This window comes from Magallana gigas, chromosome 7, assembly GCF_963853765.1.
Source record: "Magallana gigas chromosome 7, xbMagGiga1.1, whole genome shotgun sequence".
Taxonomy (NCBI): Eukaryota; Metazoa; Mollusca; class Bivalvia; order Ostreida; family Ostreidae; genus Magallana; species Magallana gigas.
This window is the reverse complement of record NC_088859.1, coordinates 45,104,184-45,129,790: the sequence shown is the minus strand read 5'-3', so window position 1 is coordinate 45,129,790 and position 25,607 is coordinate 45,104,184. Positions and strand designations below refer to the sequence as shown.

At 34.8% G+C, this 25,607-nt stretch overlaps 1 protein-coding gene across 8 annotated transcripts in view; it reads left to right on the top strand.

Annotated features, from left to right (window-relative positions):
• LOC105329111 (katanin-interacting protein) overlaps positions 1-25,368 on the top strand; it is a 34,911-nt gene extending 9,543 nt beyond the window's left edge. For 3 of the 8 annotated variants that reach the window (XM_066067607.1, XM_066067608.1, XM_066067603.1), the window contains 26 exons: positions 357-494; positions 1,224-1,761; positions 6,001-6,087; positions 9,855-9,993; positions 11,055-11,243; positions 11,730-11,822; positions 12,801-12,856; positions 12,972-13,113; positions 13,228-13,442; positions 13,612-13,726; positions 14,174-14,321; positions 14,775-14,972; positions 15,288-15,425; positions 15,853-15,996; positions 16,172-16,195; positions 16,691-16,811; positions 17,214-17,391; positions 17,668-17,833; positions 18,315-18,490; positions 21,112-21,164; positions 21,948-22,058; positions 22,312-22,451; positions 22,716-22,817; positions 23,053-23,213; positions 23,644-23,747; positions 23,904-25,368. In XM_066067607.1, coding sequence (XP_065923679.1) covers positions 357-494; positions 1,224-1,761; positions 6,001-6,087; positions 9,855-9,993; positions 11,055-11,243; positions 11,730-11,822; positions 12,801-12,856; positions 12,972-13,113; positions 13,228-13,442; positions 13,612-13,726; positions 14,174-14,321; positions 14,775-14,972; positions 15,288-15,425; positions 15,853-15,996; positions 16,172-16,195; positions 16,691-16,811; positions 17,214-17,391; positions 17,668-17,833; positions 18,315-18,490; positions 21,112-21,164; positions 21,948-22,058; positions 22,312-22,451; positions 22,716-22,817; positions 23,053-23,213; positions 23,644-23,747; positions 23,904-23,950 — 3,723 coding nt within the window. In that variant the 3' untranslated portion in view covers positions 23,951-25,368. The remainder of the gene's footprint in view (positions 1-356; positions 495-1,223; positions 1,762-6,000; positions 6,088-9,854; positions 9,994-11,054; positions 11,244-11,729; positions 11,823-12,800; positions 12,857-12,971; positions 13,114-13,227; positions 13,443-13,611; positions 13,727-14,173; positions 14,322-14,774; positions 14,973-15,287; positions 15,426-15,852; positions 15,997-16,171; positions 16,196-16,690; positions 16,812-17,213; positions 17,392-17,667; positions 17,834-18,314; positions 18,491-21,111; positions 21,165-21,947; positions 22,059-22,311; positions 22,452-22,715; positions 22,818-23,052; positions 23,214-23,643; positions 23,748-23,903) is intronic. The other 5 variants (XM_066067605.1, XM_066067609.1, XM_066067611.1 and 2 more) reach the window with 5 other exon arrangements.
• The last annotated feature ends 239 nt before the right edge of the window (positions 25,369-25,607 follow it).

Sequence of the window (25,607 nt, the reverse complement as noted above, 5' to 3'; positions counted from 1 at the left end):
AACTCACAATGTAATGAGCTGTGATTAAGGTGAAAACAAAACAAAAGTTACACACTGTACTTATTATGAAAACCAATGGTTTTTCTCACCCTTTGTTCTTATATATTCTCATTTATTGCAAGCTCCAAACTAAATGCGATATTAGCTGAATTGATGCTTTTTTGACTACATGTATGTGTATCATCTTTTTTGTCTCTGAATACCTAAATTGAAAATTAATTGATAATTAAAGTAAAGTGGAAAAAATTGAAGTGTTTCACTATAAGTTTATAAAATCACAAATTAAAGCTCAAATTCATACAATCAAGCATGTATCTTGTGACTGCTAATATAACGTGTAAATCTTGTGATTACAGACGAACAAGGAGAGGAACATGTGGTGCTGTAAATTCAGGAAAACAGTTCCTGTAGAAATCTGTATAAGTCTGCAGACGAAAAAAACCAACACCGAGGTGTCCAAAATCAAGATCTGGAACCACAACAAAAGCATCACGGTCAGTCACGTGCTACAAAGATTATCCTACCTTTGATGATACTCTTGAAATTTCATTTGCTGTTAGAAATCATGAATAAAACTGTAATATGCTGCCTACCAACACAATTTAGTCCATATTCCTCATCCCTTATACCTACAGTAGTTGCCAGATATAAGTGTATTGTTCTCATATGATAAGGCAAGGAGCATTAAAATGGATACAAAACCAATGTTGTTGACTGTTGAGAGTAGAAAGATTATAAAATAGCATCAAAATAGATAATTAAAAAATTCCACTTTCATATAACTGTTGTGAGCCATACATATATTATACATGTGATTAATTTATTGGAAGGATAAATTAGACACTAAAAGGGTTGAAACAGAATATTTATGGAGTCCATAAAAAATACTTTGATAACCAAATTTTTTGGATACTATTTACCTGTAAGAATCTGATTCACAGCAACTTTTGGTAGTTTTCTAGATCAAGCCCTCTTTTTGTACTCTGAAAGAAATTGTTAACAACAAAAATTACCCTTGATAATGACATATGTGCTAATCTCCAAAAAGAAATTTTGTGCACATAAATAAAAGTTGAAATACAGTACATGTATTGGGCTAGCGTTACTCGAGATACGTTTTTACAAGAACCCTTTATGTAAGTTTGTGCAGTATTTTTTGTACAATATTCCATATGCCTAATTTTTTGCTATCACTGAATCATCTTACTTTTTCTTAATTTTAGGATTTGGATATTGGAGTTAAACATGCCCGAATATTTGTGGGTGGAATTCTTGTGTTTGATGGAAACATAGAAAAAGGTTGTGGAAACCAAGTGTTTGACTATGGATTTGTGATACCTCTAAAGGACATTGGTGATAAAGTGTCACCTCGTGACCCAGCTAACAGCCCTAGCCCCATCAGTCTGTCACCGGTTATTCACACCAGATCTCCCACGTCTGACAAGTCAGCCTCACAGAGAAAGTCTCAAAGCAACCTGACCCCCACCCCTTCACCTTCCACAGACAATGCCCACAGAAACCCATTTGAACAAGCTTTCAGCAGGTCTTCCCAGTCTAAGCCTCCCTCCCACTCCCCCACCCCCTCCCCCAGAGTCCCACCCCTAGACCTGAGGCAAAATGGAGGACCCTCCCCATCCTCTGGCGAACGGCCAGTGATTCGCAGTGAGACTCGGACCATGAACCACTCGGAGAGGGACATTCAGCGACCCATGGTGACCTCTGACAGGTCAGGGTCAGAGGCCGAGGAGGCACACACCAGAGGTAGGATGTGACTTTTACTTATATGTACATATTTGTTGATACACTGTACTGGCAAAGTGTCTTTATATCACTAACTTATTCACTTTCTTTGACCCTTTCAATATTGATTTATTTGTTTTCATTCCTGTCCAGATTACTTTTATTAAACTGGTATAATAAAGGGAGCTGGCTTCACTCACTCTTTCTACTTATTTGAGCATTTATTTTTTAACTGGGTTTTCCAACGGAAAAATCCGGTTATTAAAATGGTGAAAATGGCGGGCGGGCTGCTGCCAAAAGGGTACCCTCATTGTACAGATAACTCCTCCTACAGTTTTCAAGATAGGAAGTTGTTCTTTTGCAGATCAATTGTATATATATCTGAGGTGTGCATATTGCTAGGATTTAGATTTCTGAATATTTATGAAAAAAATACCAGCTTTTGAACTAAGTCATTTTTTGGCAAAAAATTGCATATAGGGTACCCTCATTGTACGGATAACTCCTCCTACAGTTTTCAAGATAGGAAGTTGTTCTTTTGCAGATCAATTGTACATATATCCGAGGTGTGCATATTGCTAGGATTTAGATTTCTGTTTATTTATGAAAAAAATACCAGCTTTTGAACTTAGTCATTTTTTGGCAAAAAATTGCATATAGGGTACCCTCATTTTACGGATAACTCCTCCTACAGTTTTCAAGATAGGAAGTTGTTCTTTTGCAAATCAATTGTACATATATCAGAGGTGTGCATATTGCTAGGATTTTGATTTCTGATTATTTATGGAAAAAAACCCAGCATTTTTTGGCAAAATATTGCATATAGGGTACCCTTTCCCCTTATCCATTTCACTGGATACGGGTTGACATGGATTATGGATACAGTTCACATAAAAGAAAACCCGGTTTGCTGTCACATTGACAGCTTTTCACTTGTTTAAATTTCTCAATCAATTGCATATCAACCACTTTTTGAAGCTGTGATGTGTAGCAACGTCTGTTCTGTACATCAATGACTAGACTAAGTAATCAAAGGAAGGGGGATGGTGCATCATGTGCATTGACAATATGCAGGAATAACTGATGAATGATATTTATCCTTGGTTGAATACATAATGAAATGTAGCAGTGTTTTTTTTGTTTAGAAAATCATATTTCATACCTGTTAACCTTTCAAAGCTGCTATGAGGGAGAATCTCCCAAATATTATTTGGATTTTGAATGTGCTGCATCACACCGGAAATATTGATACAACTGATTTTTGCTTGAACTATTTTTCTACCTTACACTTTGCAACATGTACCATACATTTGATAAGCTAAAGCAGACAAATATTAAGTGTTATTTACATCTTTATTTAATGTTTGTTTCTTTTCTCCTCATCTCTCCATCAGCCAAGGAAATTTTCTTATATTCTAGTCCCATTAGATGTAAAATCATTGATGTATATTGTTTGTTTACACAAAAGAGAAAAGATTACAGGTAATTAATTGTATAGGAGGTCCCTGATTAAAAAGATCAAAACAAACGACAGCCCTTTGAAATATAACTATGTCTCCAACATTGAATATCAACATGATCAGTAAACTTGAAAATGTACTTTAACTTGGAGATATAAAGATCAACCCCTTGCTTGTCAAATGCCAATATGTGTATCCGCTTTGTATCTGGTGAATCTACAATGCCTTTATTGCATACTCAGTAAAAAAAAATTTAAAGGATTACTTATAAAACTGGTTTATTGGGCTATATTTGAAAATTCTGAGACTTGTTTGTGATGGCTGCTTTTATATTTTGATTGAATAATTTATTTCATCTAAACTTTCAATATCTATTGTAACGATTGATTAGGCTTTCTGTTATTTACATAGTTATAAGAAAGGGTCTCAACTTCAGCAATGATTAAAACTTTGAGATTATAAATGTTCACGCATGGCATTTATAACTGCATGTACTAACCTATGCTTGTCTTAGACATTGAATATTTGATAACTCTAAGAAAAATATAGTGAAGATGAGGGCCCTGGGCTCTGCCTACCTTGCTAGTCACATGTAAAGTGGATCTGGATATTTAAATTGTGTTGAGCAATCCTTTTAAATCTCTTAAGATTAAAACTGTGACCTTATTATATATGGATAGAACGAGTTTTAATCTTAAAATGGTTCTCCTTCAATTGGCTTCCATAGGTATTCCATATTTTGTGTATGTTGGAACGTGCGCAGTATTTAAATCCAAATGTCACTTCAGTGTTGACATGGGGAGTTTTCTCTGTGTTTGTATATCAAAATATGGTCGTCATTCGTCTGTTAGTTTCTGGAGAGTGATCTAAACTATGTGCTAGAATATTACCTGAACATTGCATAATACCTCTGAACATGAAACGGGAAAACAGAAAATGAAAAAGAAAGTATTGCCATTCTAACCTAGATATTTGACTGTGAATGAGATTTAAAGCTAGTCATTTATAAGTGGAAGCGTTGAAATGTTGCCATTGTTTACTGTGTTGTTAGGAAATGTGGCGAGCCATGTATGATAACATTGGATTGTGCGTATAGATTTTTTCTGACAGCTGGTGTAGAAAAAGTCAGGAGAAATTGTACTTACAATGTAGGATCAGAAGGTGTGTTGTGTAAAGTTTGTACCATGAACAGCTTTATGAGTGTGTGACATTTGATATGGATTTTTCTGTGTGGACAATGTATAAGAATGTTTCTTTGGAAACATTGATTTCTTAATTATGTCTGTAAAGGCAAATGGATCTCCCCGGATTTATCTACCTCAGATTTCAGCTCATCAGACAAATAGAGGGGCCCTAAACAGAAAACAGGATTTATTTAAACCAAGTCAAGGAAACCCCTTTGCTTATAGCTATGGTAGAGAGAAAAGCAGGGATCAGCTATTACATCAATCAGGTTTGAATGGCAATGGGGAAAACTTTCAAAGGAATTTGGGGTATCCTTTACCAAGAATAGCCAAAGAACCTCCCAAAAAGAGAAAAACATGGGGGAAGGTTATAGACAAGAGATCAATAGAAGAAGAAAAACCCTCTAAGAGAGGTTCATGGGCCATCAACGAAACACACACCTCTGTACCAAAACTGTACAATTCTTTTGGATCCAAAGTCAGGGAGCACTCTTTTACTTCCTTTGACAATTCAGATGAGGTCTCCTCCAGTATTGAGAACAGTCATTCATTTGGAGACAGTGCTTCCGGCAGGCGAAGGAAACAGTGGTCAAGGCCAAATAAAAATATAGCCCAGCAAGAAATTCCGGTGTCAATAGAGGAGGAAAATGGTTATGTTGAGTCCAATCAAGGAATTGATCCATATCAAGGTACCCCTAGAATTATCTATGACAGACATGGTCCCGTTACCGCCACTTATGAACCTAGCTTTGGTGGACCCCCGGTTCCTACCAATCACACTCCAAGTTCTCACAGATATCATCGGACACCCCGTAACAGACGACCAGGACAACCCCCCAGTTCTGATTCTATTGGTGCCCTCAACACAGGGTCAACGCGTTCTGGAGAGGAAAATACTTCCAACATAAACAATCTCTTGGAGAGGTTTGCATCAGAAATTGATGAAGAGTCGTACCTCAATTTGAATCGCCACAACAAGCCAAATATGTTTGGTAGCAATTACCGGCCTTTTTATCCTTCCCCTAGTAACTTTGTTGTAAGTCCTCCCCCTCGTGCCAAAACCAAAGCCAAACCAGTATTGACAGACAAGAGAGCAAGTGCTCCCACTAGACCTGCTCAGCAGGACTCAAGTGCTCAGTCCAAAGTGCCTCCTAGTGTACCAAGTGCTAGTAAAGTTGTAGGGAAACCACCTATCAGTGGGAGAGGGGTGAAGAATGAAAGAAAGAAAATAATTCCAGCAGATTCTGCAGAAACAAGGCCTGCAAAATATACATATACTATAGAAAACGAAGCCGATTCAAAAAATAGTGCTAAGAAATCTACTGACAAATCTGATGATAGACCGGCTAAGTACACATTTACTAAGGAGAAAACCTTTACAAAGGATGATGATGAAGAAAGGCCTTCAAAATACACATATACTATTGACAAAGATTCTAAAACTAGATCTGTGACATTCAAGGAAGATAATAAGAAAAATGGCAAAAACACGGTATTAAAATCTAATGCAAAAACTAAAAGCAAGCCAGCCCCTAGTATCAGTACTGAGCCCCCTACTGTAGCAGCTTCTGTGAAAGCATCTAACACTACTGACCAATCAGAATCTCTTTCCCCAGGTCGTAAAAATTGGTCCCCGCCAACTGGTGAACTGTTCGACGAAGATCCACGGCAGTTCTGGGTGGATATGAATTCCAAAAAGGAAGGTAAAAAATCGTGACCTAATGTTAATTTACGGAGTGATTAGATGCTTTAGTATACAGTTTCTCATATAGTGCAGCAAGAAGTGATTATCTGGACAGTGTGATATCAATCAGGAAAAACCCAACCAGAAATACAGTAAAACATGGACTCTGAAATATTGTTTTACTGGTGAAAAATGCCAGACTAATCGAGATCTTTTTATCATGAATAAAAGTTTTGAACATTCTTTTTGAATACCCCTGTACACGATATGATGTCCATTATTGCACGGACATGCTGCATTGTTTATTCAAAACATGTTTTACTGTAGATCTGTATTGTATTCAGATAATATAGCCTCACTTGATTTATCTAATTGAGTTAAATTTCCTAGAGGAAATCTGACTTTAAACTTCTATCGGTGACTTTTACTAATGCATGTAGTTCTTGTTGAGTTTACAATCATTGCCATTAAAAGTTGCTCAATGTGCATATCTTCCTTTCATTCATGGTAGAAGTGGTGGAATATTATATTTTTGCTTTCTCTTAATTTGACTAATATGGTTCTGATTCAGAGGTTTATCAGTACATATTTAGTCCATATTTATAACATACGTATGTGTGTTATGTATGCACACTCTGCTTTACTGTTCTAGAAATATTGATTTATATCTTATTTGCAATGTTCCAATTTCATTAAAGGTGTTATTTGATTTTGTCATTATTTATTGGTTATACTAAAATCAGAACATTTTTTTCTGCCTAACTGTCTACTCAATCACTAAACAGGCTTGCTTTCGTCTGTATATATGTAATGTAGCTGGGATGATTTGAAATGAACTGTTGTATATAACATAGTAATTGCATGTACAACATAATGGTTGCATGTACAACATGACTGTTGTATGTACAATATAACTGTTATATGTGCAATATGACTGTTGTATGTACAATATAACTGTTATATGTGCAATATGACTGTTGTATGTACAACATGCCTGGTATATTCATGTACAACATGATTGTTGTATGTACAAAATAACTGTTGTACGCATCTGATGACCTTTGAATTCTTTTATTATACACATATACGAGGGTTGTCCAAAAAGTTAGTGGACAAATGTAATTTAATTCAAAATAATGGCACCATTATCAGGAAAGCATGATAATATTTTTTGTAGAGTATGATAATGTATATGTACAAAAATCAGAGCAATGGACATTTCTATTTCTATTGGAGTTATCATTAGATAAACATTGCTTATACAGGCTGCACGGCGTATAGAAAACGATATTTCTATAACGTCGTAATCCTGGGTTTACCTGAGAGTAATATGCTGCATTCACGGTTTGGTCAGAGGGTACAATCGCACACTCCATCAAAACATCACGTGTGTCACTTGTGGATAAGGAAACTTGAACTATTTCGTAAAACTGTAAATATTCATATCTAAAAACTCCATTACAAAGTTGGACAATTTTTACGCTGGGCCATGCACACTTTTTGCGACCCTTTGATACATTAAAATTTTAATTCATTTCTATGGAAAACATTCAAAATCACTTTAGTTTGTTTTGAAATTTAATGATAAAGATTTAGATACGCAATATGTGTATATAAACCCATTTAGAATGACAAAAACGCGATTGTCAACAAACTTTTTGGACAACCCTCTTACATTGTGTTGTTATACACATTTGACCAAATTTGATACCAAAAAACCCATAAGCATGACATGACCTTTTGTCATTATACCCCTACAAACAAAGTTTGAGAGGGGGGGGGGGGTATATAGGACCATCTGTCTGTTCCCTTGTCTGTGCAGTTATGTCCAGTCCATATCTTTCTTATGGAGAAACATACTTGAGTTATGATATTTTTTTAGTGGGGGGGGGGAATATCATTTGAGAGCCTGCTCACAGCACTTCTAGTTTATATATGACATGTTCATTTGGTGTTACACAAGTATTTAACATGACCATTTTGTTGTAATTTGAAGAAAACATGGCTGTAAGGAGAGTATTCTAGGCACATTACTAAGAAGTTTGAATTTGGTGGTTAGACTTGGCTGTCTTCTGTAGATTAATTGTTAATGGTTATTATCTCTACCCTAGTCTCATTTATTTCATTCTGAGACCTTAAGTATGAACCTAGGAGAGATATTCTTCTAATTGATTGGCTGGTCAAATCTTTGGTCTTAACATTTTTTCGTTTCAGTCTCTCAAACCAAGTTTTCATTGTCACTGATTTGCAATTCATACATTCTTTTATAGGTATTAAATAGTGAGTACAACAAACTATACATGTACATGAATCAGCAGCTGTGCAATAATCACGATTAAAAATCTATTGATATAAAATCAATTCCCTTTTTTTTGCACTTTTAATATTAATTTAAATTTCTTAATGACATTTTTCATTGTAGCTGATTTGAGTTTTTCCCAATCTTTGGTTTGATTTTTATAGGTATTAAACACTTCATACAATATCTTAACAATACATGTACATGAATCAGCAATTGCATAATTGATAAAACAAATTATAATCTAAAATCAAATTCCTTTAAAAAAAATTATAAAAAAGCACTTATGTTGATTATTCATTACAAATTTGGAATAAAAAATTGTCTTCTTGTTATTAACACAAATTTGACAAAGTCTATAAAATTAGACAATTTAGATTCTGCAGTCTACTGTACAGTAACACATGTATTATTATGAAAACTGTATTAAATCTTAAAGTTCTGTGAAAATTGGGCCCTTTAAAATTTTAGGATGTTACATCATAACTTGCACAGCATAATACTCTTTATATTAAATACCCCACATAATTAAGCTTGGATCAGTGTAAATCAGTACTTGCTTATAAGTACATGAAGCATTTGGGTGTTGTGATCTCGATCTGCATACGTAGACCTGTTGCTATTACCAAGGAAAAGTATTGAATTGACAGCTTTGAAGATATTGAATTTTACAGAGCTGGGGAATATGTTCTTCTTGATGGCAGCTTTCTTTTGGCCTGGCTGACAGGGGCTCCTGTTATTTAAACCAATCAATTGGCAGGTTGCCTTGTTGATCATACAGATAGAGAGATAGAAAAAAATATGTGTAAACAAAAAGCAAACAGTACTTTGGTGTTTTATTGACACAGTGTGTATTTTAACTGATAGACGTCCAATAATGAATGATGGATTTAAATTTTAAATTCAAAAGCACCAATTGAAGTTATGCATGCAGAGAACTAAAGCCATGCAGCTGGACTAATGAGGTTATATTGCCTGTGTTATATTTACTAAATATGGAATATAGATTTTTTTGCTACCTGAAGTCTTGAGACATTGCCGGAAAAGTAATGGCTTTGTGCAACAAAAAAAGTGTGTTTATAGTACAGCTGAGTTTGGTGATGACTGGAAGAACTGGGGAATAAATTGACTGTTAGTGCTGGTAGCTGGGCTCTGTATTGTCAGTACTGTGGCTGCAGTGTCTAGTTCATTCTGATCATGTTATAAAGATGTGCTGCAGTATGAAGCTTTAGTAATCAAACTTGGAACTGTTTGCCATGTCTGTTCGACTGCCCAGTATTTACAAGCATTTGCAAGGTCAGATTGAGTCTTCATCATTAGTTATTTGTTTGCATGCACTGCTCTGTAAATCATATATTTTAAGGGGTTTTTTTGTGCATGAATTATAATGATTTTTTTGCCTACTCTTGTTGCTTTTACCTACCTTTTAGAAAAAAAAGAATGCATTGCAATTAATCATGATTTTAAAAGTAACAATTTATGAACAGATGACTCCAAAGTGGCTGGAAAACAAAGAAGTGGCTCTAAAACGCCCAGGAAGTCCAAACGGATGGCTGCTAAACTGGACGGACATTCCTCCACGGAGGGCGATACAACACCCAGCAATTCCAAATCTGTATCGGAAAGGTAAGACAGGATTTAGCACTCCTGATAAGTAAACTGATAATTGAAGAGAATAAGTATGGTGTAGATTTGAAGTACCCTCAAGGGATTTAAACTGGTTCTTGAATTTAAGAGAGTTGAATTTAACTTGACAAATTAAGCAGAATTTTTAATTATCCAGTTTATTGGATTTTTGAATCCTCAAGGTTATAGAATTTTGTTTTATGTTGGTTTATAACATGTACAGAAAAAAACTGAAGCATGTGTGCCTGGTGTACTGTGTGAATTTCATATACATTGTACAAAATCAATTTTGCATTAATACAACCTCCTTATAATTGCCATGAGACTAAGACATATTCTTTTTCAATGAATTATAAATGACTACTGTATTTTAATGGTCATTTTGGAGAAAGGGACAAAGAGATCACCGTACCAGATGTGTCAAAGGCATGAGAGCTCTGCTCAAAAACACACTGGTTTATTGGATATTTACTAAAGGAATGAGTTTCTTCTTCAAAAGTGATTTTCAAGTTCAGTGTCAGGAAATTAATTCCAACTTTAGAAATCAATAAAATCAAGGCAAGTCCACACTTTAATGGGCGTAAATGCTCGGGCATTCATCAATTATTTACATACATAGAGATATCTCTTCCATAAGGCCATTTCATTAAATAAATTGAGGGAATTCTGAAATTAGTTGGATAGTTGGCTTTATTATTTAGACTGATTTTATGTAAATTTGCATGTTCAAAAAGGAGAAACACAGATACCATGCTTTTAAAAAGTTTAATTTTAAATCATATGCTGTTTTAAAAATTCTAAAATAAGTTAATGTGAAGATTATAAAAGAAAATCCCACAGAGCATGCTGTGTAGTGAGGGCCCAGGGGATGATGATGAATAATTGATTGTATCTTGACCAGGTAATCAGCCAATGAATGGCTTATACTAGCGGTGTTATAGACTTAATCCTTGGATGTTTAGCATATATGTTTCATTTACAATTACCTGAACACTGAACATATGACAGATGGAGGAGAAATTTAGAAGCCGCTATAATCGTAGACAATCTCTCTGTCACAGTGCTGAGGTGAGAACGCCTCGAGGTAAGAAGACGGAGGACAGACCGGGGTCAGTCCAGGAGAAGAAGGGGTCGGCCAGACAGACGGAGGTGGAGGACACCAAAAACAACACCTCGGATGAGTCCCTGCTACAGAGTCAGGATGACATACCCATGATACAGAAACTGAAGCAGATGAACCAGGGCTCCAAGTGAGTGTCTGACTTAACTGGTAACAAAGTGTGAGAGAGCTTCACTCATTATGTCAGAGTTAACTAACTCCATTTCTTACTTTGCTAATATAAATAATGATACCAAACCATGATTTTTCAAAGGATCTTATTGATACTGGGAAACAAAAACCTCAACATTTTTGTTCAATATTTGTACAGTTGAATATCCAGTATGCGTAATATCAATTTTTTGGGAGAATTTTAAACGCAGTAGAGTAATGAGGGGGGTGGGGGGGGGGGGGAATCTGAAAGAAATTAATTCATAAATTAACCTTTTTTAAGTTTTTGAGCAAAAGTCAACTTCAACATTTTCCTTTAAACACAATATTACCCGGTACACCAGGTATTGTTGGGTATTTCTTTCTGAATAAATTAATGTGTTTGATTCCTTATTCTTCTGCTAATCAATATACAGCAGTTGTCAGTATGATTTTTCTGACAGTTTTGTTGGACTTTAATGTTTAGGTGTATCATGTCTATTGATGACCCCCAAACAAACGTTTCACGGCGGCCATTATGGTTGGATAAGATGATACTTGGACAAGATGTGAACGATGTGTAATCCTTTACTTGTATTAGTGCTACTTATATTTGCATGAGGTTTCAAATATTTTGGTCATGCTGATCTCAGCTGTTTCTCTTTATTCTATGTTTTATTTCTTTTATCTTAGAATTTAATTAAGCATGTATTTACAATTTATTGCAGTTTAATTTAATGGTCATTAAATCACTGCTCCATCCCCAACCCAGTCCCCAAAAATAAGTGAAATAAAAAATGTCACATGATATTCTTAACAAGAATGTTAATTTTTTATCCCAATTGTCTTCAAGTTCCTTATGAGTCTGAAAATAATCTTAAGAATAATAGTTTAAAAATATTTGTTTTCTCTACTGGAATATTGCTAACAAAAAATGGTCACAGAATTTTCACTTTGTGTTCATCCAACACCTTTAGCTAGCTCTTGCAAAATCTGTGAACTATAGTTGTGATTATTGTATGTAGTATACATATATACATGTATTATTAAAAAAATATACTGTGTATACTTCTCAAGATTTTCAAAAACAATTACTGGTTAACATGTTTATAGTATATGAGTTTACATTTGCTACACATAATCAATAAATGTTCTTGCTTTTCCAACTTGACTTTCCTGCATATTATAAAAACAAATTTATACCTACATGTACATGTATGTCAATCTCATATAAGCATGTGTATCTTGTCCTATATATGTATATATATCATCAGAAGAGCTATAAATACCACACCAAATATTCTCTAACAAGTCCTGGCCTATAAAATGTCAAAATGTTCAAATCAAATTTGGAGGGAGAAATTTTTTTAATTTTATATGAAGTTTTTTATTACCATCACAGACGAACTGCTCAGAAATTTTTCAATTTTTTTTCATTATAACTGCTTTTCTAGATTTTCAAAATAGCTTTTTAATGTAGAATCATGCGATGCTTATATTAAAAGGTTTTAAATTGAATATATTACTCAGATTTTAAATTTAGTATTATATTTTTCAGGGATCAGAAAAGAAAAAAAGATGTTCCGAAATGGTTAAAACAGGAGGAAGAAAATGGTAAGTTACCAGTTAGAAAATAGTGATGATTTAAGTCCAAACTTTGTCTTACACTTGTCAATGAGCTCTTCCTCAAGACTTAAATACACGTATTTTTTTTTAAATTTATATAAAGCAGGTCCTTTTGAGAAGCCACCGAGTCGAGGAGGAAGTGGCCAGGATGTAGTAACACCCTTACCACTCAAAGATCACATGACCCAGCAGAAAGATGTGGACATGCTGATTGATGAAGAACTAGCACTGTGGCCAGAGAGTGGGTGAGTAGTCAGGTGACCTAATAACGCCAACAGTGTGCCAGAATGGTTCGGTTTGGATCTATTGTTTACAAGATATTTGTTGTTGAATGATTAATAAAAAATATACTTTTTCAGGAAGCCTGATCTTAAGACAGTATTTGACACAGATAAAAAACCTCCAGTAGCGTCTAGGGAAGTGAAAGAAAGTGATAGTGCCACACCCATGAAGAAAATTCAACAGAACCGGGCCAAGTGGAGAGACTCTCAGAAAAAGAACTTGGAGGAATCCTGGGGCTCACTAAATATGTTTGACAGACATCAGAAAGGCAGGATCTCCATGGACTTAGATGGTAATATACATAATAAACTGGTACTCAGTCGAACAGGATATTACTCAGGGCAATGTTATTTTAACCATAACTGTTATTTCAAATTTGGGTCAATTATCAGAAAAAAAGGATGAGCTACTTTATCATGTGTTTGCAAACCAACTATGTTTATCTCGTAAATTTTTCATAGATGATGCTCTAGATGAATATCTACAAATGCCATCTAAGAAAGCCACACCCAATCAGCCGTCGATCAAAGAGGAGGCAGAGGAGGTGGAACCAATAACAACATCTCCAGGAGGAGAGTAAGATCTATTTATAGATACAGGATGTTATGTGGCTGTTCTGTTTCAGCTTGTGTAATTCATAAATAAGCAAGACTAAACATAGACTTGTTAATAAGTAATAATAAATAATTGTAAATATTTATATTTTGTTGAAGGCTTGGTTTGAAAATCCATTTCCTTTGTTTTCAAAATAAATCAAATAATTTAAATTGGAGTGGGCAGGTAAATTTGTTGTCTCTGCAACTTGTTGTTTTAAAATATCAATAGTTTTATATGTTATATACATTTACAGTACATGGATAAATGAAATGAAATATTTAAAATTATAATGATAATGATGAAATATTTCCTTGCCCCATTCAGAAATACTAGATTCACTGTTACATGATAAACATAAGATTTACACTGCGTAACACTATAAAACACTACAACACAATACATATGCCACATCTTCTCTTATTGTAGGCCTGATGACAACTTTGTGATACCAGAGCTGCCCTATGGGAAGGAGTTGGTGATAAACATTAAGACTACCTGGGGAGACAAGCATTATGTGGGACTGACGGGAGTAGAGGTCTTCTCCAGCACCGGCGAGTCCATGACCATCACTAAGGTAGGCTGACCTAGCACGCAACACTGTCATCAGGTAGGCTGACCTAGCACTGAACGCTGTCATCAGGTAGGCCCACTAGTCTTTTTACTATACTCGGTCACAAAGATAGGCCCACCAGTCCTAGTACATGTATAAACTTTTGTCTCTATGCTTGCTTTACCAACACTCCTTGTTATGTACCGGTACACTATCATCAGTCTATAATAGTATCACTGAGACATAAATTTTATACTTGCTGTAAAATTCATAGAGATTGAAAGGTTTTACAATGTACTGTGAAAGTAACCATGGAGTCCTCCCCCTTAATTTATATTTCTGTACTGTTTCATATTATTGATTTTTTTTAACACAGATATAATCTGAATAGTTAAATAGGAGGTATTTTCAGGTGAAAATCATTGATTATGCTTTTATTAGAAGACAGCATTGATAAATTTGCCACTATCTTTGCAGATCACAGCCAAACCTCTGGATATCAACATTCTGAATGAGTACGACAAGGACCCCAGGGTGGTAACCAACTTAGTGGATGGGGTCAACCGCACGAGGGACGATGTTCACATGTGGCTGACTCCCTTTACTCCAAAGAAGGACCACTTTATATACCTCACATTTGAAAAACCATGCCAGGTTGCTCTCATGAGAATATGGGTATGAAATGTTCACATGTTACACTATATCTCTTATTTATTAAGTTATATGTTACAATAATTACTTGTTCACAAAAAAAATTTTTGATGAGTAGAATCATGTATTTCAAGTTTGAAAACTATGGTGCAAGATGAATCATGTTTTAAATTTTAAGTTGAAATAGATAAAGTTTTACATTCTGACTCTTTTACATATTATTGATTCAGTGTTTACATATTATTGATTCAATGTTTACATATTATTAAGTCAATGTTTACATATTATTGAGTCAATGTTTACATATTACTGATTCAAGAATTTATTTTTTCATTTCAGAACTACAATAAATCTCGTATTCACTCATACCGTGGTGCTAAAGATGTGATAATTCAGCTCGACAGCAATGTGATATTTAAAGGCGAGATAGCTCGAGCCTGTGGTGGGATAGAGGGAGGGACCGAGGCATTTGGAGATGTAAGTATGCATGTAATGGAATAGATTCCAACAATTCTAGTGTCAGAAATCATGTTTGTCCTTAAAAGTAGATCTATGTACTCTACAAGACAAGAAATAACAGTATATATACAGTGTACAATACAAAAATGTATTATCTATGCACTGTACCTGAAATATTCAAGAAATGATAATTTCTATGCAATAATTTTACATAGATGTGAACAAGTCACATTCAGAAGATAATATTATCTATGCAGTGTACAAGACCAAATTGTATTATCTATGCAGTGTACAAGACCAAATTGTATTATCTATGCAATGTACAAGACAAAATTGTATTATCTATGCAATGTACAAGACAAAATTGTATTATCTATGCAATGTACAAGAAATATTCAGTGAATGATATTAAGGTGTTAATGTACTTGTTTTGTCTCTTTGATAGACAATCCTGTTCACAACAGATGAAAACATTCTGGAAGCTGTGTCTAAGAATGATGACGCTTATGAAGGAGACATGTTAGATGACTCAGAACCTGACGATGTTCCATTTGAGCGACCAAGCACAGCTGATGGAGGAAGTGATGAGGTACAGAGCATTCTGGGAAATTAAAATATAAATTGTTAACTCAGGGGTACATTGTACCATGTTTTGATACTTCTAGTTGCATGAATTAAATACTATTGAGATTTTCAAAATATGCTAATTGTATCTTTTAAGAAGCTCAATTTTTTTTACCACTATAATTACGTACTGCTTGTAGGTAGAACCATCTAATGTGAAAAAGGTAGACCTACATGTAACTCTATAGTTGGCTTTGTTGTCTTAATTAGTTCACTGCAACACTCATCTCTTGCTATCAGCAGGGAAGAATGGGATAATTTCCACCCAGTACAGATATTTACTCAGTCTCTTCTATCTTATTCTCTACCACATGAAGAACAATGAAATGTTGTTTATATCTTTTTCTGTTTTCTTCCACGTTAAAAAAATGATGAGATGTTGTCATTTTTGTTTTCTGTATTATGTTGTTAATTTGAAGTTATTTTTTACTTAATGCCCAAGTGTTGGATTATTCATTAATTTTGTTAATTTTATTTACATCAGTTTTGAAAATTATACAACAGACATATGCAACCACAAACCACTGCCTTAAAGTTTATTGATGCCCACTTTAAGAAAATTACTTTATTTTCCTAATGGTAGAATTAAACAAAAATGCAAGGGAGAAATAATACATGAACTCTATGGGATGAGATTAATTGTAAGTTTGTATTCACAGGATCGGCCATTTACTCGAGCCCAGGGAAATCTTAAGAAACAGGGTGAGACCTCCCCTGTCCCACCCCGCCCTGCCACCAGTATGGTCACAGAAGGGGATGTCATTGTGTTCAAAGGGAAAAGTAAGATCCTATTTAGATTTACAGTTCTTATAGCATGGTCACAGAGGGAGATATTATTGTTGTTCAAATCATAAAATGCTTGTACTATAGACTCAGAGGAGACATCATTGTGATCAATGAAATCGTTAAAAATGTAAGGGACAAATATATAGCTTTACAAACTTGATTATTGTGATGGTTAGAAGATAAAAGATAATAAGACAGGTTATAGAGCATGACATTGAGAGTAAACCAGCACACTTTCTACCTCTCTTTGATTAAACGTAAGGGAATTTGCCATCTTTGATTATGAAAGAATCCTACCGATCTTATGTATTTCTTACAAAGTTCATGTGTAAATAGATTGAATTAGAATTCTTACATTGAGTATGATACTGTAGTTAACATGTGTTTGGCTTGTAGGTCTCCAGTTAAACTTCACAGACACATGGGGTGACCTGCACTACCTGGGACTGACAGGGCTGGAGATCCTGGGGAAGGATGGTGAGGCCTTACCGGTCAGTCTGGACATGATGCAGGCCAGCCCATCAGATCTACACCACCTCCCGGGGCACGAGTCTGACGACCGAACCCTGGACAAGTTAGTCTCACTTACTGTTTTTTTTTCCTTTGGGACTTGGCAAAATAAGTTTCTGTCACTGAAGAAAAGTTTTATTCTATGAGGATTTTTGGAATACTTGCCATTCATATTTGTAATCAAATCAATCTAATTGAAATCATACTTGTAAAGTGGCTCCGCTCCAAAATGCTTACAATATCATACTAATCATTATTTGTTTTCATCTTCCACGAACATGTTATTTTTAAACCAATATAAAGTTTGTCAATCTGTAACAATATGAATCTGATTGTTCAGGGTGATCAACGGTAACAATGTGACGTGTTCCGATGAGAACATGTGGCTCATTCCGTTTAACGAGGGTCAGAACCACGAGTTAACAATCACGTTCAGCCAGGCTCTGATGATGGCGGGTCTGCGGGTGTGGAACTATAACAAGAGTCCCGAGGATACCTACAGAGGGGTAGGTACATCAGAGGAACCCTGCCTCTATAGTCAGGGATTCAAAGATTGTACAGAGAGAGAGCAAGGAAAGAGTCATTTGTGATGTCCTATGACTGGGACTATTTAGTTGTAATCTTAATTTAGGGCCTTTGGCATGGCTTCTTGTATATATCATTGAGCATATGATTAAAACCAATAATGGTACTTGTTAGGAGCATATCTCATGATCTTATTAATGATTACTGGTATGCTATACAGTAATCTGTTGATGAGGGAGATTGTGCTTGATTTGAATTTAAGAGCATGTACAAGAATTTGATTATGGACATTACAGTTATTATAAGAATTATAAATATACATGAAGTTATCATTTCCAAAAACGGGAAACAAGTCATGTGTTTTATATTTGGTAAATAATAGCTCAATTTAGTTGCTTCTTTTGGGCCAGTTTTTGAAATTGAAGTGAGTTGTAAGATGGACAATTAACTACTCTTTTTCAGGCTAAGACTGTGCATGTTCAGATTGATGGGAAACAGGTGTCTCCCCCCGAGGGCTACCTTATCAGGAAGGGGCCCGGCAACTGCTACTTCGACTTTGCTCAGGAAATAGTGTTTGCTGGTCAACAGAAGCCCCCTATCCCCCCAACTAGTGAAACCAAAATGGACTCCTCTGTTAGGTCAGTGATGTGTGTCCTAAATCTCCCTGTTCGAAAATCGTCCACCATCTATACACATCTCATTGATTCATGTTAATATATATATTTTTTAGCTCAATTGAGCTGAAATCTCAAGTGAGCTATTCTGATCACATTTTGTCCGTCGTCCGTCTGTCCGTAAACTTTTCACATTTTGAACTTCTTCTCTAAAACCACTATTCCAATTTCAACCAAATTTGGCACAAAGCATCCCTATAGAAAGGTGATTATAAATTGCAGAAATGAAACACCGATCTTTATTTAAACGGAGAAAACTTCGAAAATGTAGAAAAAGGGGGGTGCATTTTTAAAAATCTTCTCAAGAACTACTGAGCCAAATTCAACGTAATTTTGCATAAATAATCCTTATGGAAAGGAAAATATAAATTGCAAAAATTATCGGCGAATTCTGTTTCAAATTCGAGTAATTTACGAAAATAAAAATAGAGATAATCGCGGTCAATCAGTTTACAACTTCAGGCTCTGTATTCCATATCGAAAACGAAAGTTCTTTGTATAAAGCAGCAAATGAGCAATGTTTGAATGTTGACACATCACAAACGGGTCAAACTGACAAAGATGTATTTGCTTGCTGTGCAACAGTTTACGTGCGAAGGGATACTTGAAACATGCTAAACATATTTGTGCCGATTTTGTGAAGTGAATTGAGGTTAAATCTTTCAGTGCGTTTACAATTTCACTCGTGACTGTGGTTTTACGTTGTTTTGAATTTCGTTTATGCATTGTAACTTGAGGGGAAATATCGCCTGTATTTTGGAATTTTTACGTATGGAATCAAATATAGACCAGTAAATCAGACAGTTAATTGTTAACCTGTGCAAAATGAGCAAAATCTGATGCACTAACATATTATAAATAATATACATTCTATTGGTAATTCGGTACGATCTCTATATTTAGATCGTATAATTATAATGCAACGTGCTTTGTTAAGATGCTGTGCATTTTCAGTCTAAACGGAGATTGTTTTTGCCGCTAGAAAAATATAGGGATATATATTATGAAAAATAAATTGTGCTCTTTCTTTGTTTAAGTGCAGGTTTCTTCTGTTTTAACTGTTTACAATTTTCTCTTTACAAACCATATTCAGCTGTGTCAAGTTTCGAATTATAAGCAAGGTATAGAGTTTTGCTCACAGAACTGAGGCCATGCTTTTGTTCATTCTGAATAGGAAATACCAAGTATAAAAATCTTAGGTTGAATGTAATTAACTCTTGTGAACAAAAAATTGACTCAAACCAAGCAGAATTGTGAGTTCTGTATCTTGATTATAATTCTGTGATTTTCAATTTATCTCTAGAAATGTCTCACTAAACGTTAAATATTTGTACAGAAAAATTAGAAGGGTGATACGCTGTAACAACTTTTTGGAGCCCTCTCCTTATACGATGATTCTACATCAACTTTGTTGGTTTTTCAGACACAATTAAATAAAAACGACCTCTTTAAAACTGTTTAAAACATTACTGTTACGGGGATAAATGTATTGTCGCTATTCTGAACAAAAAAATTACAGTGGAAAATCATCTTGATTTGTAGCCATTTGTTAATGTTAATTTAGAATAAAGATGAAAATAAAGGACGGGCCTTGGTAAAATAGAGCGAAATGCCTGTCAATACATTGCAGTCTGAGGCTCATTGGGGGGGGGGGGGGGGGATAGACCTTATCAGAAATCTTGACAAGCAAAAAAGAAAAAGATTTTGAATACGGCTATGTCTGACTTTGCCAAAAAAATGTGTGGGTGGGCCCCTCCCCCTCCACCCAGTTCCGACGCCTATGCATTGATTATACATGTAATGGATCTTTAACATATCACATGATAACATTTTTCAATCAAGTGTATTCATTGATCAGGTGAGTAAGGTTATGAAACGTCACACAAGTTCACGCCTTGTAAACAACAATCGTTTATAATGTGAAAGTCCAATCAAATTTTTGAATGTTCTTGATTTGAGCGCCTTGCGGTACAGTTTTTTTCTTTCAAATGTAGGAATTTTTTTTAATATAATACAATAACTAGCTAGTACAATGTAGTTGAAGATGAATATGTACCTATATATTTGCATATTCTCATATAAAGTGTGATCGTTTTATAGTGAGGGGGCAGAACTAAAATAAAGGGATTTGGAGTTAACAGTTACCCCTACCAAAAATTTAGATTTATATCTTGCATAGGATCTTATTTTTGGTAAAAATGGTATTTCATAAGGGTACAATGTCAAAGATTAAGTGTAGGAAAATAAGTGTAAAATTTGCATACAGTTTATTTTATGGTATTCTTTTTTTGTTTTTCTTCCGAGGGGCCATATGGCACAATATCATTTGTACACTCATATAAAGCCATTGTTGCTCAGGTGAGCGATGTGGCCCCATGGACCTCTTGTTAATTCTCCCTGGAGAAATAACTATTTTAAATCTGTAGGATGTATAGAGGATTTCCAACAAAACTGTTGTGATATCACAAGTACATGTATTTCTAACCACCTAGGTACTTTACCTTCATGCATACTTGTACACTGTACATACATACAACTACAAATATTGTTGTTAAGTTTGGTGAAAATATTTTGTTTTTCTGTAGGAGTTCGGTGACAGATGATGGAGAATATGAGTCTGTGCAGATGCCTTGTGGATGTATCCTCTCACTAGTACACATAATTACCAGTTGTTAACCCACATTCTGCTTTTTCAATCAATATGTATGGCCATGCTGTATTTTAAAAGTGATAATGAAATGGTCTGTCAAAAGTGTAAGTGAAATAATACTGTGGAATCATTAGAATTCGTGGTGGCTCAATTTTGGTGGTTTTCGTGGGTAGCCCTCCCCCACGAATTTACATCCTCCATGAAAACAAGTTTTGTAAGAGGAAGTTTTCTTACTAAACTGAAAACCAGCACATCCATGAAATTAAATCCCCATGAATAAGCAAAATGCCAACAATCCACGAAAATTGGCCCCCACCAATTTAAATGATTCCACAGTATTGCATATAAATGTCTATTTATGTGTTAAAATTTTTGTAAATTGTAAACCTGATTTCATAGTCGACTATTCAAAAACATACCCTTTAGAACTAAAAAACACTGAAAATATAAATGCTTCATTATTTGTGTTTACCTCTATTTTATTTTAAAATATGTAATGAAAGAAGATTTTTTGTAGGCATTTTGTCTATTTGAGCTATACATGTATATAGAACTAAGCCCCTGGATTAGATATGGCAGTAAACTGTTGTAATAATAAAAAATAAGTTATATCATAATGAAATGTTCAGTAAGTACTAACATACTAATATTTTGTCAGACGATCATTTCGTTCTTCTTTTTTTACTCATTTTCATATTAATATATACCGGTAACATATACAATATACATGCCTTGGTCCTCCAAAAACTATTTGACCTTGACTTCCCCCAGTCATCTACCAGTTACATCTGATTTCCACCTGGGGAGACCCCTACTATGTTGGTCTGAATGGAATCGAGATCTACGACGCCAGTCACAACAAGATTGAGTTGACTGAAACAAGTAAGAACCTTCTTTTCTACTTTTTAATGATTATTTTATAATTACAGGTAGTTTCCAGACTCAGCTAGTGTGTCTCAACATAATGTACAGTACATTTGTATTTAGAGGAGAAACATGTTTTAAAATTCATGGAGCATTTTTCTTTTATAAAAGTTCATTCTTATCAATGTCCAAAATATATTGTACCAGTTATAAAAAAGCTTCTGCTACTATTGAATATTTGTTAACATTGTGTTACCTTGTACATCTATAGATATAGCAGCCTATCCAGACAGTGTGAATGTGTTGGCCAACATACAGAATGATGTAAGAACCCCAGACAGACTTATAGACGGAGTCAACAGTACCAATGATGGCAGACACATGTGGCTGGCCCCCATCTTACCAACCACTGTAAGTAGAATCACGTTAACATCCTAATGAGTGCACATTACTTATAGTCTTTCTAGAAACATGTATGCAATATTTAAGAAGTGTATGTGTGAATGGTAGTCAATATTCTTGTACATGTACCATGTGTCTAAATAAGTTATAGGTCTCCAAACTTCGGTTTGGAGATTTAATTATTTTAAATTTTCTTAATAATACTTTAAAGATTTGAACAGCATTGTGATAAAATACAAAATTGACATTTTTCTTTGAAAAAAAATGTTTCAGTTGAACCGGGTGTATGTGATATTTGACCAACCTACAGCAGTGTCCATGATCAAGATTTGGAACTACAGCAAGACAGCCAATAGGGGAGCTAAAGACATTGCAGTAAGTCTTTAGCAGGCAGTCTACATTGTCTTTATCATTATTTACAATACCAGAATCTGATGCAAGGAATTCTTTGAAAATTATCAAATGTCCAATTTATAAACATAAGTATATTTCTTTAGAAAAAAAAAATTAGTTATCGTGGCAAGGAATTCAAGTACTTCATGAAAATTTCAAAAATTTTGTTAACTTTTATTTCAGAAAAAATTTAGTGTTATTTTGTCCTGATTTTCAGTTACTGGTGGATGACCTTCTGGTGTATAACGGGATGTTACAACCAGTGAGGGCAGGGGCAAAGGGAATCGTGCCCAACTGTGACACTCCCCAGAGCTACCACACCATCCTCTTCACAGACAACAAAGACATCATCAGAAAGGAGAAACACTCCATCATCAGGTCTTTGTCTTTCTCAATGTTAATTCATCAACATAGTTGATAAAGGGGGAAATACTACAGCAGTTGAAATAGACCTTATCAAATCAATGATAACTTTGCCCCAAAAAAACAAAAGACATATATCTTCAACCTCTAGTCCATTTTGAATATCAATTTCAGTATGTTCAATTGAGAGATGGTTGTGTAAGCATTGTTATCTCTGTCAAATACACAAGTTAAAAGTATGAATGACAATACAATGTCCTTTCCATGTTTCTGAGTTTGGTCAGAGTCTGGGGGCAAAACCTTGCATTTATTGATGATTTCAATGCATTTTAAAGGACCATCTTAAGCTTCCTATGTGTAAATATTGCATTATTAAGTACATATATTATTAAGTAGTTTCTATACTTCAGTTTTAAAAGAAAGTGTTATATTGTTTATGTAACAGTAACCAGGCGGGAGAGCAGGACATCCAACTGACCAATGATAAGATCGTAGTGGGCCAGTATAGTGACCCCAAGAAGGCCCAGCAGGGCAAACCAGTCAATCAAGGTAGGACAGAATTGACCAACATTGTGATGCAGGAAATGGGCTCTGATGAGCATGAAAGCAATCAATCTTGATTATTGATATTACATTCTCTTGTTTGTTTAACTGTACCTTATTTTGGAGCATTGATTACTAGTATTCGTTTTTGTTGTTACATAGAGCTGAGACCAAAGACCAGTGTTGTGGCCCACAAGTACAGAAGATAGGGAGTATTAAAGGAGAGGACAGAGCAGACAGAAGGAGGACTGGGTAGAGCTGTCAACATCATACCAGTAATGGCAGATGTACTTGGTAGAACTCTCAACAAAGCAACAGACAGAATAGGCAGTTCGTCAACAACTGGTGGAATGATCGGAGCTGTCAACAACAACAATTGGAATAGGCAGAATTGTACACTACATCAGGCTTTGATGGAATAAACTGGCTTGTCAACATGAATAATAGGCAAAAGGAATACTGACAGACATGCAGAGCTGATGACTCCAGTATTTTCATAAATACAACCACCAGCCAGTCATTAAAAGAAAAACACAGAAAATACGCTAAAAATACAGACACATATACATTATAAAAGTATGAGGAAATGTTGGGTTTTTTCCTTCATGGAAACCAATCCATTTGATCTGTGTGAATCTTTTTTTTCAAAGACATAGTTAATTTGCATAAATGTAAGGTCAGTGGAGTTTACAAATTGTAGATTTTATGGGAGATTACTCTGCCCTTCAATCTACTAATACACAGAAACAAGAAAGTTATAGATGTTTTGCATAAAAAGAATTTTGGTCATTTTGCTCATATGCCATACCTTCATACTTGATACACAATGACAGCTGATAGTTCTGTGTACACAAGTTGTACACAATTAGCTGATAGTGCTAAATGGATTATAGATACAAGTAAATACCAGGCGCAGACACATGATGTTATAAATAGGTTTATGTACATGTGTTTGGAAATATTGCATCCAATCTTTGGCACATCAATCATGTGTTCCAGTGGTTCTTTTACGTTATCAATGGTGCTGATACATGGATAGGGAATTATGGTTGTTTATTGCAAGTTATGAAATAAAACATTGTTTATGTGCTATTATTTCTTTAATGTTAGTTAGACTTAATAAATTCAGTAAATCATTTATTATTAAAATGATTTGCATACAGAATTGATGTATAGTATAGTGAAAATGTCACTACAGGGATAACTGTATTGATATTGTTAGATGAGGAAGGGTGATTTATAGATACTCAATACATAATGTTGCAGTACACTTTTTATTGAGGCATGTAAGAGGTAGGTTATGTACTGTGTTTCTCCTCTGCCAGTCACATTTTTTTAAAATTTTTAATATCTCTCTTTTCTGGCATTGGTACCTGTCTGGAGACTTGTAAAGCCAACAGACAATTTGTCCAAGTGTGAAGAAGGTCTGAAAGCTTTAACTTATTTGTGTGTGAATGAACCGAGTGTAAGTAAATCTTCCGTCCATAGTAATGTATTAATTCTGTGCTCAGGCTGTTATTTTCAGCATAGTTGCTGAATGTGATACTTTTGTTATATGGTTGTATATACATATCTACGAGTCTTACGACTCTACCAAATGTGATCTTCACAATAAATATACTTTCAATCTATGTTTTCTGTTGCATGCAGTGACTGATACTTTCACTCTTACTAAATTGATGCTGATTGAAATGAGCAGTAATGATGTCTTTAAAGAATGAATGTAAAGAACCTCAATTTGGATACTGAAAGTGTGTGCACAGTTATTCACAAAATTTAGTCAACCTACTGTTGGTCATTACACATTGCACACAAATAACTCAACATCTTTGAGGTGGGGACCATCTAAAAAGACAATGCTTTAAT